We start from the raw sequence: 13,755 nt of genomic DNA on the forward strand, positions 1-13,755 counted from the left end.
TGAAGGATCAAACTCCCAGAGTCAAGCCAGAGAAGAAAACAACTTTTCTCTTGCAACACAATAATGCCAGGCCTCAAGCCAGTTTGAAGACGGTGGAACACGTTGCCAATCTTGGCTGGACTGTCCTACCACACCCACCACATAGTCAGGATTTGGTGCCTGATTTCCACCTGTTTGGGCCAATGAAAGATGGATTTCATGGGCTACATTTTCCTGACAACATTGTATAGCATCTTTGAAACAGAAGGTCACCTTCACTGGTGGAGGTTTTTATGAGTGCAGCATGCAAACTCTTATTCAACACTGGAGAAAGTTCAAAGCTAATGGTGGTGACTATGCTGAAAAACAGTTCTTTGTAACTGACAATTTGTTCCATCAAATATTGTTATTGTGCTCTTCATATCTGTTGTTTTTCCATGAAAATAAGTAGGAGGCATTACTTTTGGAGCAACCTGTGTATATAACATAACCTTGGGCTTGGGAACTAATTTTCTTCTTGTTCTCCACTGTCCTTCAATCTTGAATTCCTTCTGCATAAGAGCTAGAGTTCTTGCTCAGGAATGTGACATTATGGTCTTAAATCTTACTCTTCCAAGAAATACAAGAGTACTTTATTCTAATCAAGATATATAAGTATATCTTCCTAGTACATTTGTTTTAATAATCTTCTATGTGGTTCACTGTGAGGTATAAATAAATGATAGAAGAGGTGAAGAATTTAACTATTGAATTATATTGCACACAGATTCTCAGCTGAGATTGCAGTCTTTTTTTCTTTTTACATCCTTCTAGACTGGACTTGTTTTCTTCTTTGTTCGGGAGGGAAAATAAAGTGAATGACTCTGAAGACTGTAGAAACATTTAATCATTTAAGTTGGAAGGGACTTCTGCATACCTTTTGGTTGAGCCAACTTAGATCACACTGCTTGGGACTGTGTCCAGTTGAGTATCTCTGAGGATGGAGAACGCATAAGCTCTGTGGGTCTGTCCCTGGGTCTGACTACTCTCTCTGAGAATAACTTTTTCTTGTACCTAAGAGGAATATTGGCTAATGTAATTTCTATGTTTTCCTTCTTGTCCTTTCTCTATATAGCTCTCTGAAAAGTCCCTCTGCCTTTCCTCCTGTGTGCTCCAGTTCTTCAGCTGTCTTGGTGGCCCTCACCTGGGCTAACTACAGTTTGTTAATCTCTCTGTTATACTTGGGATCCTAAAACTTGTCATTTTTCTAGACATGGTTTTGCACATTCTTAATGGAGCAGAAAAATCACTCTTCTTGATCAACTGGCCACTTCCTCTGTTGCCTGGTGGACCTTGGCGATTTTAATAGCGTTTTTTACTAAAAATGTGTACTGTTCAGATCTGATGTCTGACAGATGATTCTTGGGAAATTTATTTTGCAGAGAAGTGAATATCAGACAGTATCTGATAATTACAGAAGGATGATCATACTACAGCAAATATGACTTTATACTTTTTCTGATAGTAACTGGAATATTGCATTTAATAGTGTGACTTTTCTCTGCCAATTTATGTGCAGTGGCAAAGTAGGAAAAAGAAAGTCTACTAAATAGAAGGTGACATGGGAGGAGGAGATAAAACAGTCCTAATAACCTGGTAGGTGGATGAGTACTAGAGGGTGTTCTGGTAAAAGCAACACAGGACTTGGAAATAACTCCAGCTGAACTCTGAACATGGGAAATGAACTACTTTAATTAAAAGCAAATTTATGTTTTGGTAACTCTTTAGTATGATTTCTGAAATACATCTTCCTTGGGTCTGTGAATATTTTGCATGTGCTTATGCGTATTTATGTATATGTCTGCACATATCTATGCAACATCTCTGCTAATGTTTATAATATTTCCTTTGCAATGTCAAAAGTGTTCACTGCATCTGTAGATTCCTTTTACACAGGAAAAATTGCACATCACTCATTTCATGCAACCAATTTAGGTGCATCCTGAAACTGAGTTTGCATACAGATATGTCTAGCTTTGGAAAAACAGAGTTTATTACTGAAAAATCTAGCACTAATTTTGCCACGAATGGTTGACTTTACAGGGGAGTTTGACACAGTGCAGAGCCCCTCCACGCCAATCAAAGATCTTGATGAGAGAACATGTAGGAGTTCTGGGTCAAAGTCTCGGGGTAGAGGGCGGAAGAATAATCCATCACCCCCTCCGGACAGTGACTTGGAGGTATGCCTGTAGTAATTGATGAATGGTAATGTGGAGGTTTCTTCTGATGAAAAGTAAATTCTGAAAAGTACAGCTGTGGAAATAGCTTAAGGCATTTTAGAAAACATCATGCACTCCATGTCAGTAACTGAATATAACAGCCATTAGTGGCTGCTTTAACATACGCATGCAATGAGACATTACTGTTGTCTATGACAAAGCTAGAAAAGTAAATGTGATTCAGCTTTTCACATTTTAGCTCTAAGATTGTGGATCTTTCAGTTTTTTGTGCAATAGAAACACAGAACTGTGTATTCAAAAAGCTGTTTCTTTTAGTTTTTTGTTTGTTTGCTTGTTTGTTTTTAAATAGGAGATATCAAATATGTTGCTCAGTGTTACTATGTTTATTTAAGAATACAGTACAAATATACAGGATCATCTGGCCATAGCGTTTCAATACTTATCCACAGGTCTCTAAGCTGTAGCAAATGTCAGTGGATTTCAGTGAGGCAGCTGACACCAGTGAAGTTATGGTATACTTAAGTATGTGCAATTTTGATGCGTCAGTGAAGAAATGCATCTGCCTAATACATGGGGTGATGATGTAAAACACAGGTGACCTCTTAGCAATGGGTAATTATAGTATTATTGCTCTTGCATTAGCAGCATGCAGCCTTAATGTGACAGGGGGAGAAGGAATCTTGGTGCCCATGTGTGAAGCACTGGCATCAGAGGAAAGTGCTGCCCACCTGCGTGCTGTGCTTCCTGCCACTCACAGCAGGTAGCCCTGGGCAGCCCTGCTGCTGTGTCTTCACAGAACACCCTTGGCACAGCAGAAGACTGACCTTTGCTAGAAGTTTGCTGAGCACACTGCTGCTGCTGTTTGAGCAGCTTAAGCTTTACAGTCCTTCTGCCTTCTTACCAATAGATGCACATATCCTGTTCTTGCCAGTTTTCAGAGGAAACCTGTTTAGTTAAGGTACAATTAAAGTAAGATGACTTTTAGCTGCCCTGGGTGGGAGGTTAGGGGCATTTTGATGTTATTTATTTACTAATATTGTCTCTACTTCTGTTTTCAGCGTGTATTTGTATGGGATTTGGATGAAACAATCATAGTTTTTCATTCGCTGCTTACAGGATCCTATGCACAAAAGTATGGCAAGGTATGTGATCCATGAATTACTTACTGATTCACTGTAACAAGATGTCTAGGGTGTACACATACATGATTTACACATACATCGTTTAAAAATAGCTTGAGTGAAGGGAGAAGAAAAGCATACAGTGAACCCCATTTTCAGAAGGTTGATGTGAAAATGTTAAGGGAAGAAATGAGACACAGAATATAAGCATAGTATATAAAACTAGGCTGAAGCAGATGTTACAAATGAGGGAAGAGTTTATAGAGGAACAAGGATGAGGTTACTGAAGCACATAGGAATAGATGTTTCACAGACATAATATATTCAATGGGCAACTAAAAACAACTGTCAGTATTTGGATATGTAGAGGAAGAAGTAAGAAATGGGAGCAGTGGGTGAATATACAGCAAAACTGATAAATTAGAAAGAGTAAGACAGCTTAAATGCCAGCTGTAGGTGTTATTCTTTGATGCTCCAGCTTTTTGCATCTTCAGGCCCATGGCTGGCTGTAAGATGAGTAATGCTAGGGAGTGAATCCCTCTCCCAGTTAGATAGTAGTATTCATCCTCTCTTCTGCAAGGTGATCCAAAAGGCACTCAGGTCACAGAGCAGCAAGCAGAAAAGCAGCAGGAAGAGTGAGGGAGAAGAAGGAGACAGAGAGAGGCTGGCTGCCACAGCCTGCTGGAGCAGATTTACCCTGCTGAGAGAGCAGTGAGCCCTGCTGGCTGCAGGAGGGGCATGGGGGGAAAACCAGCATGCAGTCGTGGGCTTCCCAGAGAGGCAGAATTAAATTAGAACATTAGGGCAAATGTATGCTACGGAGGAAAATAGACTGGGATACCAAAAGTTTTCTAGATTCTGTGCCATTCAAATGTAATTAATATAAAGGTATTTCTTAAGGACATATTTATGTCCATGCTATGCCAGAAGTGCTTGTTTAAAGAGCCAAAATGATCTGCTTGACAGAATTCTGTGAGAGAGAGTATATTAGAGAAACGCTTTCCACATCCAACCTCCTCAGCCAACTGGCTAGAAATTTCCAAAGCCAGAACCTGTATATTATAACCACTGATGGGCTATGTTTCATGACAGGTTCTCCATGTTTCAAGACAGCTGTTTGTGGTTATTAAAAAAAAAAAAAAAAAAAAAAAAAAAAAAAAAAGCTTAAGGGGAAGCTCACAGGCCTGGGCAAAAATCTGATTTTCTGAAATCCTAAGATAAGAGTATTTATTCATGTCTTGTGCAGAATATTCCTGCTTATATTGCAGCTTCGTGCTGCCAAATCAGTGTGCATTTCAGTACACTGTCAAAAACTTCTGCTGTTTTTCAAACACTGTAACAACTGTAACTTTTTCAGTACCATTTCTAATTTTTTACTAGTAAATCAAGAGAGAAACCTAGCTGAACAGGAACATTTGTATCACTTGTGAGTGTAGCTGATAGACTGCCTCAGCACTTGCAGCAATTATGTCATTTCTTTCATCCCCTCCTCATGTGAATGTGCCCATAGGATGTTTCTGTCTTGTACGCCTCACATGCTATGTAAGCAAAGCCTGATTAAACTAGTACATAGTTTTAAGAATAAGAGTAGATCTTTTTTTTTAATTCACAGGCACTTACAGGTAACTTTGTAAACTGTTTTAGGGGTAGCTACAGAAGTGTAATTCCTCTTGGTTGCTCACTTTGCTATGAGTGTATTTGGGAATATCCCAGTATCACTGTTTTTTAAGAACTCCTCTGTTACAAGAGGAAATAGTTTCAAACTTAATGAGAATAGATTTAGGTGGGATGTAAGATAGAAGTATTTTGCAGTGAGGGTGGTGAGGCACTGAGCAGGTTGCCCAGAGAGGTGGTGGATGCCCCATCTTTGGAGACATTCAAGGCAGGCTGAAGGGGGCTCTGAGCAACCTGATTTAGCTATGCATATCCCTGTTCATTGCAGGAGAGTTGGACTAGATGAGCTTTCAATGTCCCTTCCAACTCTAAGGATTCTATGATTCTATAATTCTATAATTGACACTCCATAAATAGTCCTTAGAAACTGTAATGGCATATTAACTGCCAGAAGTATTGACAGCAAATAAAAATGGCTTGTATAACCCATGAAAAACTCAAGGGCAAGTTAAATTAATGTAGTTTTACTGCTGAGACCAGCATTAGTAAAGAACTGTCACAAATAACCATGTAATGATAAGCAACATCCATACAAGCTGGGAAATGTACTTATTTCCAAAGACTGTAAAAGAAAAATAGCAGACTTTATGTTTGCTTTTTTTCCCCTACAGTAACTACCTTCAACATATTTATAAAGAGCTTATTAGGAAAATGCGTTGCAATATATATGTTGCTGACTGCAACAATAGATGAGGGTAGTAAGAAAGGGAATACAGAGAGAGCTTACCCTGAGTAGGCGTTAGCTTTCACATGTCACAGCAGTGTTGCCTAAAGCTGAGATGTGTCTGAGCCTAAGTGCCTATGAGTTAGTTGTGGGAGAAGGGAAAGACAGCACAGCTGGACCTCAGTCAGCTCCTAGTGCATGACCCTGGCAGATACGGCCCTTATCTTTTCTGTATGTGAGGTTCATCCATAAACAAGGTCTTAGTCCACACTGATGTCTGGAGTGTTATGAGAATGAGATTGCCATGAAGATAAATTGTCCGTGAATTATGAGGTTGTCAAATGAAGTCTTGTGATCACATTGGTCTTTCAGTAAGTGCTGGAGGAGCAGTTATTCCTACAGGGTACCATAAAATGCTGATTATTTGTTCTCTGTTTTATTTAATAATAATAAAAAAAGGTATAATGTCATACAGGTACACAGCTGTGCATATGTATTTTTTTCTATTTGTATTTTGTGTAACTTGATCAATTTACTCCCAAATGAGAAACAACAAAACCAACCAACCAAACAAACAAAAATAACACTGATTTTCACCTTTCTCTGTATTTAAAATTTCAAAATGAGATTAGTTAGTCTTTAATGGAAACATTGCTTTAAAGGGAAGGTATCTGTTTATACCAAGTGTGCTCACTTTTACTTTCAGACATTGAAATGCTGTATTTAGAACCATTGCAAATACATAGACAGGCAAAGATATTTGCCTTCAGTTCTCTATCATCTATTTCTTGACATGTAAGCTTTCATTCTCATTTTTCAGTAGCTCTTTACCTTTACTCTTGCAGTGAGTGGGCAAAGCGAAAATATTAAAAAATGAGTATTTTAGTCTCTGCTCCATGCATTTCTGTCTGTGCATGAAGTGCAATATGTGGTGAGGGCTGTCATGCTGTTATAGCCAGAGGGAGAGACCAGGAAGCTGCTGTCTTTTACCTATGCACCAATAGAGTATAACATTGAACTCCATTGAAGGGGGATAGATTTGGCCAGAGGCTGTTCTATGTATCACTTTAAAATATTAAGATATAAAACCTATTCAGAGAACAATTCTCTGGCTTGCTGTTTTCTCTCTCTGGAGTCCCACTTGACTTTTGGTTAGTTTATCAGACTAGGTCCTAGGTAATGCAAGAAGAGAATACTTGAATACTATACCTCTGTTAGTTTTCAGGACAACTTTGCTACTTTCCAGCGGTAAAAAGTAGCTCTCAGTGTTCATCTCATTTGCTCATCTGCTTTGTACTTTATAAAACTGGTACATTTCTATTTTTAATTACTTACTGCAGTAGTAAATCATGAACATTGGCATTTGAGCTGTTATATGTGTGGCTGATGATGGTTTTCGCAGCTGAGCACCAGTTGGCAGATACACTCTTCTACAATGCTGAACTCTTAAGCAAGGATTTGTTGATGTGACAGGACATGTGTTAGATGTCGTCATCTATTAAAGTTTATGAGGTACATTCTTATTCCCTGTGAACAGCGTGTATTCTTTGTTCTATTATATTCCAGTTAGTCTTGCTGACTTACGGCTGATTAAGCAGGAGTTTTTCTTCCTCGGAGCATGTATATTTCATTCATTTCCTCCAGGTCAAACCAGAGGTCAAGGATGCCCAAATAAATGCCATGACTTAAAGTGTAACTGGTTTAAAAAGTGTGAAAGGCGCCCATTGCCCTTGGGAGGGTGAGAATATTACTACCAAGTGCAAATATCACAACAAAACCACATTTGCTGATTGCACTGTGACATTTTGATAGAATTGCTAATGAAATGAAGTTGCCAGGGAGGCCACATTAACCTTGTAGACTTCTCTGGAATGAGCTAAGAGGTTTTTTATTGCTCATTCTCTGCTTGTCCAGGCATTAAACAGAAGAAGGTTGTCACCATTAGTACACATTATGACACACTCAAGTACACTCATAAACATGCTTTCGTCTCTCTATATTAATCATGTATCTCTCATGACTTCCAGTTGTGCTCTCCATTCACTCCCTCATTGTCTGAGACCTCTGAGTCCATTTTCCTACTGCCTTCTGGAGAGCACGGAACAGAAACTCCTTGTGGAGTACGTGAGTCTTCCTTCATCAGCGACCAGATATGATTATTGAGAGATGTATTCTCTTCCTCTGTTACCACCTACATGAAACTCCCCTGGGGATGAGCGTCCCCTATAGGACTTTGAGACCTGAACTTAAATCTGAGATTATTATGTAATGTTAAGGAAGAGTCTTTTAGCTAAAAATATCAGAATTTAACTTAAGCATTTCCACTTTTTCCATTGGTCGCTTCTGTTGTCTGTTCAGGACAGCCATCCATTGAAAATCTATTCTTGTAATATTATTCACATGTTTTGCCTGTTTGCTTGCTTGCTTATTTTTAAGGTTTCTTGCGTACAAATTTATGCTAAAATGAATCTACCTGACTATTTACCAATTTCTTATCCAAGGATTTGTGTAAAAGTTTAGTGTTTTTGCATTTTTTTCAACAAGAAACAAAATTATTCTGAACATTCTGTGCTAAAAGCAGACCTTCCAACATAATATTAAACAGTTTTCTTCTACTAATGGCCACTGAGCATTTGGGTCTTTATTCAAGCTACTTTTCTCTTGAACAAAACACATAAATATTGGGTCTCCCAGGATATTTTTACCTACTCTCCCAAAAGACATTCCGGTGGATGGACCTGTCTAGTAGAGAAGTCCACAGACAGTCTGGCTCCAGTTTAGAGCCTTCATACTAACATAACTGAAGTAATTTGCATTTTGGTAGACAGAGGTGCTGTAACTGGTCATTTCCTTTGCATGCTAGTGATATCTGACTGAAATCATGCCTCTGACAGCCAAAAAATTGTGTTTCTTTATTCTCTAAATTATCTGGGGAAAACTTCCAGGCTTTATTATTATTATTATTATTGTTATTGTTATTTCCGCTTTTGTGTATGCTTTGTGCAGAAGCAACATTTTGGCAAAAGTTCAGTCTGCCTTTTATTCAGTTTCTCAATTTGTTGTGCTCAAATCTCTATCGGCTGCACATTTCTCTCTTTTCAACTCTTATTTCTTCGTGCTACTTTGAGTTGAAAGACAGTAAAATAAAGATTGGGATGTTCTTCAAAAATCACAAGATCCTGACGAATTTGCTTCTTCTATTTTTTATATTTGAAGGGGTGGACTTACATGGCAAGAGATAGAAATTGATGTATAATTCTTGTTAAATGGTTGCAGTGAATGTTTGGGCAAATTTATCAATTGAGACTTCAATTCCAATTACTCTTCTCAGCAGTTGTTGCTGGGAGATCCCAGACTGATCTCATGCTACGCTGTAATGGAATCTCTTTGCTTTATTTTATTTTACATACAGTACCTAGCAATATCCTCCACATGCTTTTTTCAAAACAGAAATGTAGGAAATCTCATTTTAACAGTAATAAAGTTAGGCATAGTTGGTTACAAAAATGCTACTAATAAGAAAATCATGAATGCTATGTTACATTTATGTCTCAACTATACTGGGCAAGGCAGGAAATTGTGATACATATTTGGTAGTTTCTATAAAAATAAATTGGATTATAATGGAATATGTTATAGCATATTTCCGCATTTCAGTCCACTTCTACCCAGGAAGGGGAAAAAAGAGACTGAGAATCAAAAGTCTAAGATTCCAGTCTTGGAAGAACTCCAGTGAATACCTTAACTCACATAAATAATAATGAATTACCACCTGTGCATAAAGTTATGCACATGCCTTACTCGTAGGATTGAGGTTAAAAAACATTGCAAAACTTCTTTATTATATTGTATTTAAGGACAAGAACATAATTTTCTGTGCAGAGAAAAAAATGTAAGAGAAAGGAGAGGGAAACATATGTTTATACGTGATGACATTTTGATAAAAGCATTATGACTTGATGAGGAATCTCATGAGTCCAGACTATTTTTGTGATTTGTGTTCTAAGTATCTTACATGAGTTTTTGCAAATCTGTTAATGTGCATACTTTAATCATCCCATTGGATAACTGACCTTTACGTTTGCTGCTGCCCTCACTCACATGGCTTTCAAATCTGTGGAATATGACTGCAGTAGACATAGGGGATTAAGTTATGTTACTAGGCACTGCATTTAGTTTTACTTCTGAAAGGTAGTCTAGACCAGTTCAAAAGTCAGCAAAGAAATATTTCCTTTCACTGCCTGAGAATTAGATCTAACTTTGGATCATTACAATTTCTTACACACTGTTCTCCTCTTCAAGTCTGACTTTTTCATGAGCAAGGGTCAAAATATGTCTATGTTTCAGATTTTGCCATTAGTTTTTATGTGCTTCAGGGCAGAAGCCATCTTTTATTCTGTCTTGGAGTAATGGGCGTCTGATCCTGATTGGGAAGACTTTGATCCTAATACTTAGAATATACTTAGATATATATAATACTTAGAAAATACTTAGAATACTTAGATCATTTGAAATTTTGAGTATTGGGATTTTATTGTTTTTGTCAGATAAGAACATATGGGTAAAATTTTAAACCTGTGAACTCGAAGCATGTAACAAAATATTTCTAAAAACTCACTACTGGCAATCAATTTAAGGTATGAAATTTAGGTTTTGTTTCTTAATGAAATGAGAAACCATATTCACTTTACAAAACCATTGTTGTATCTTAAGCATACAAAAGTTATCTGAACCTGAAAAGTGCAAGAGTTAATTAAAGCAGTGGAATAACTAATTACCAGCTGTCAGCAAGTCATCAAAAACTATACTGCATGTGTTCTTATCCTTAAGCGTAAGACAATGTAACTTGCATTACCCTCTTTCCTAGCTAGCCAAGCAAAGTCAAATTAATTACCTTACGTTTGCTGCATGCTAAAGGCTCCCAGAGAAACAGCTATTTCAGACCAGGAAAATGGTGGTATCTTGCTAATATTGTGTGATTTGATACTGTGAAAACTGACCTGCAACCAGATAAAAATATTTTGAATGACTCCCATCTGGGGGTAGGAATCCTGTATCTCATAACAAATGAAGGGATGATCTGTAACAATCAAATTTGCATATGCTTTCCCTCCACTTTGGACCACCTAAGGAATTGTGCCATAGATTGTAGATACGCTGAAGAACATGTAGAAGAACACTTGCAGGCACTTTGCAGAATACCTGCAATAAAATCATAATGGAGATCCAGGAAATTCATCAGTACCTGCACAGAAGAAAAGTAAATGTTGAGAATGGAAAGGTTTGTGGATGAATACTGGAGCAGCAGCAAGTATGGGAAAGAACTGATACATATAGGCATAAGGATAGGTAAAGCAGTGATGATTTATGTAAAGTGAAATTTAGTTTGGAAAAATGAGCGAGGGTTCAGATGCAGACTGCCTTCTATATTTTTCTGGAGTAAAAATATCAGAAATTGAAAAGACCTTGTAAATCATAATTTCCTATTGAAGTGTAAGGATAATCACTTACAAAAAAAATAATTTGGTAGAGATTGCTACCTTTCCTAGTCCAGTTTAACATGACCTTGATGAGGACTCCTGGGTATCCAAAAATTGGAAGACAAACGAAGCAATCAGAGGAATTGTGCAGTGGGCCAGGTAGCACATGGAGTAATTCGTTCTAGCCTCTGCTCTTGATAGTGTGTGGGCTCAAAAAAGTTAGTTACTGCTCCCTGGCTGTTTTTTTTTTTTCTTCCTACAAATTGACAGTCAAGATAATTGCATATTTTTATAAAAGATTCAGGGATGAAAAATGTAGTATATTCTTATTATAATAAATATTATTCTCCTTACAGATGTAATTTGTGAGACATATCTTCCCTGTTTACAGCCTTATTTTTTCAGCTTTCCATAAGGCTACCAAAATTTCCCCTTTGACATAGTTTAGCCAGTTTACAAATGCCTTGACATTCTAGGAAGCTGTTGTTGCAACATGCCTAGCTCTCCAAATATTCTCACACACATTCAGCAAATTCTTCCTATAGTGTTATATTAAAATAGCTTAATGCTGAAATAATTTTAGAAAAAGAAAATTGTTGCAGTGTAAATTTTTCAAAATAGTTTGTATACAACAAATTTTGAAGTAACTGTGATATAACTTAAAGGTATGTAAATAACTAATCTGACTTTCTGTTTTTTAAGGATCCACCAATGGCAGTGACCCTTGGACTGCGAATGGAAGAAATGATTTTTAATCTTGCTGATACGCATTTATTTTTTAATGATTTAGAGGTAAGAATCAAAGGAACATAAACACTGTTACACCTGGGGTGTCAACACAGTGGTTTTACTGTGCATTAATGCTTATTATGTGTGGTGCTATATGCCGTTCCAGGGTACGTCATATGCTAATCACAGAGAGATGTCTGTGAAGTCCTGTGGCAACAGAATCCTTCCATGAAATTGAGTGAAAGGGGTGATTTGGAAGCTACGCCTTCCTTTCTAAGATAGATCTTTGTCTTAAGGCAGTACTTTCAGTGCCCATGGATTTGGTGTTGTCTGCTATGATTTCCAGGAGAGTGATGTATGTGTCTCCCATTCTTTCTCTTGAAATTTTTTGTATTTGCTTTGAGTTGGTGGCATCATCTCAACCAAGCGACTTCATTCTTCTCTTTACGTTCGCAAGTAGCTGTTTGACTGCATGTCTGACTTTCTTACTCAAAGAATATCCTTCATTTATTTCAAAGTCTGCAGAATTAGAGAGGTGTGACTATGGTGGATTTATTCATCAGTGTTGTCTCCAATGCCAAACAAACTGAGAACACAATCTCAGTTTTCTTCTGATGATCAGTTCCAAAATCTTGCCGTTAGAATAGAGGAGCATATGGGTAGGCCATCTTCTTCTCTTCTCTGTTCCCCAAAGAATACTGTGAATTTCAAGTCAAATATTATAGACAGGAATGGCTCATTCTGAAAAATGCTGAAGTGGTTTATGAAATCTATATCTGTCTCAGTTTCCATATCAACTAACAGAGACACTTTTCTGAACTCTGTTAAAAAGTTTCTTGATTTATTTATTTTTAAGTTTAAAAGACTGAGACTGTTCAGCAAATCAACCCAAATCAGCAAACCAAAAAGTAAGGGTTGAAGAGAACACAGGGTTATATCAGTTTTCTGAGTCCAAAGACTGAAATCACCATATATACATATATTTTCATTACACTTTTAGTTACTTTCCTAGTGATTTCATTTATATTCCTATATTCCTTTCAGAGACTAGAAGACTTTCAGTAAGCCATGCTTAATAACACAAGTATTAGTTTGGGTTCTTCACTGACTGTCCTGTGCACTTGATTGACACTTGCCACCAAGTTTCTGGAAGCCTCACATATGTATGAGTGTGGTCAATTCAGACATAGCTTCTGCATATCAAATCCTCTTAACTATCAAATGTTGTAAAAAAGCTTGTGGCTTTTTTTTTTTTTAAATCTTTTTCTTATTTCTTTTCCTTCCAGATTAAAGGGGAAAATCTAGAAAGAAGTTTCCATCCAAAATTTTTGATCTGGCAGGCTTTCAAATTTTCAGAGTGTAGTGTGTCACATCCTGACAATGTGAAGCCTCCTGGTTGCCCATGATTTCTTCCTGAGGTAACCAGGCAACCACACGTTTTGTCACAAGATACCCGGGGTGTGCCATTTGGCATCTGCTCAGAAAAGGGGGAGACCTCCAGCTGGGGAGTGACCACTGTGGATCACTTGCCTGTTGGAAGCATGCAGATAGACTGCCAAAGGGGCAACTGCCTGGGGAGCAGACCCATCGACAGTGCTTCACAGTCATTTCATTTCTGCCCAGGAGTCCGTATCTGCTAACGTGGAATGTGACAGTCTTACAGCTGTGTTTTTTTCTGTTGTTGTTGTTGTTTTTAATTTATTTTGTGGAACAGATGGCAGGTGAAGAACAACTTTTAAATTGAACTGCAGGCATTTCAGACCTTCCTCTGATCTATATCAGTTGTTGTTTTGCTCAGAGAGGATCTCAGAGTTTCCTCCATGGTCAGATATTTTGCCACTGATGACAACAGGAAGACTTTGAGATCTAGTGTAAAATGCCAGAGAAAG

At 37.6% G+C, this 13,755-nt stretch overlaps 1 protein-coding gene across 6 annotated transcripts in view; it reads left to right on the forward strand.

Moving 5' to 3' along the window:
• The window catches only part of EYA4 (EYA transcriptional coactivator and phosphatase 4), a 151,537-nt gene that overhangs the window by 121,866 nt on the left and 15,916 nt on the right, over window positions 1-13,755 (forward strand). For all 6 annotated transcript variants that reach the window (XM_048936092.1, XM_048936094.1, XM_048936095.1 and 3 more), the window contains 3 exons: window positions 2,062-2,198; window positions 3,257-3,340; window positions 11,840-11,929. In XM_048936092.1, coding sequence (XP_048792049.1) covers window positions 2,062-2,198; window positions 3,257-3,340; window positions 11,840-11,929 — 311 coding nt within the window. The remainder of the gene's footprint in view (window positions 1-2,061; window positions 2,199-3,256; window positions 3,341-11,839; window positions 11,930-13,755) is intronic.

Source organism: Lagopus muta, chromosome 2, assembly GCF_023343835.1.
Source record: "Lagopus muta isolate bLagMut1 chromosome 2, bLagMut1 primary, whole genome shotgun sequence".
Taxonomy (NCBI): domain Eukaryota; kingdom Metazoa; phylum Chordata; class Aves; order Galliformes; family Phasianidae; genus Lagopus; species Lagopus muta.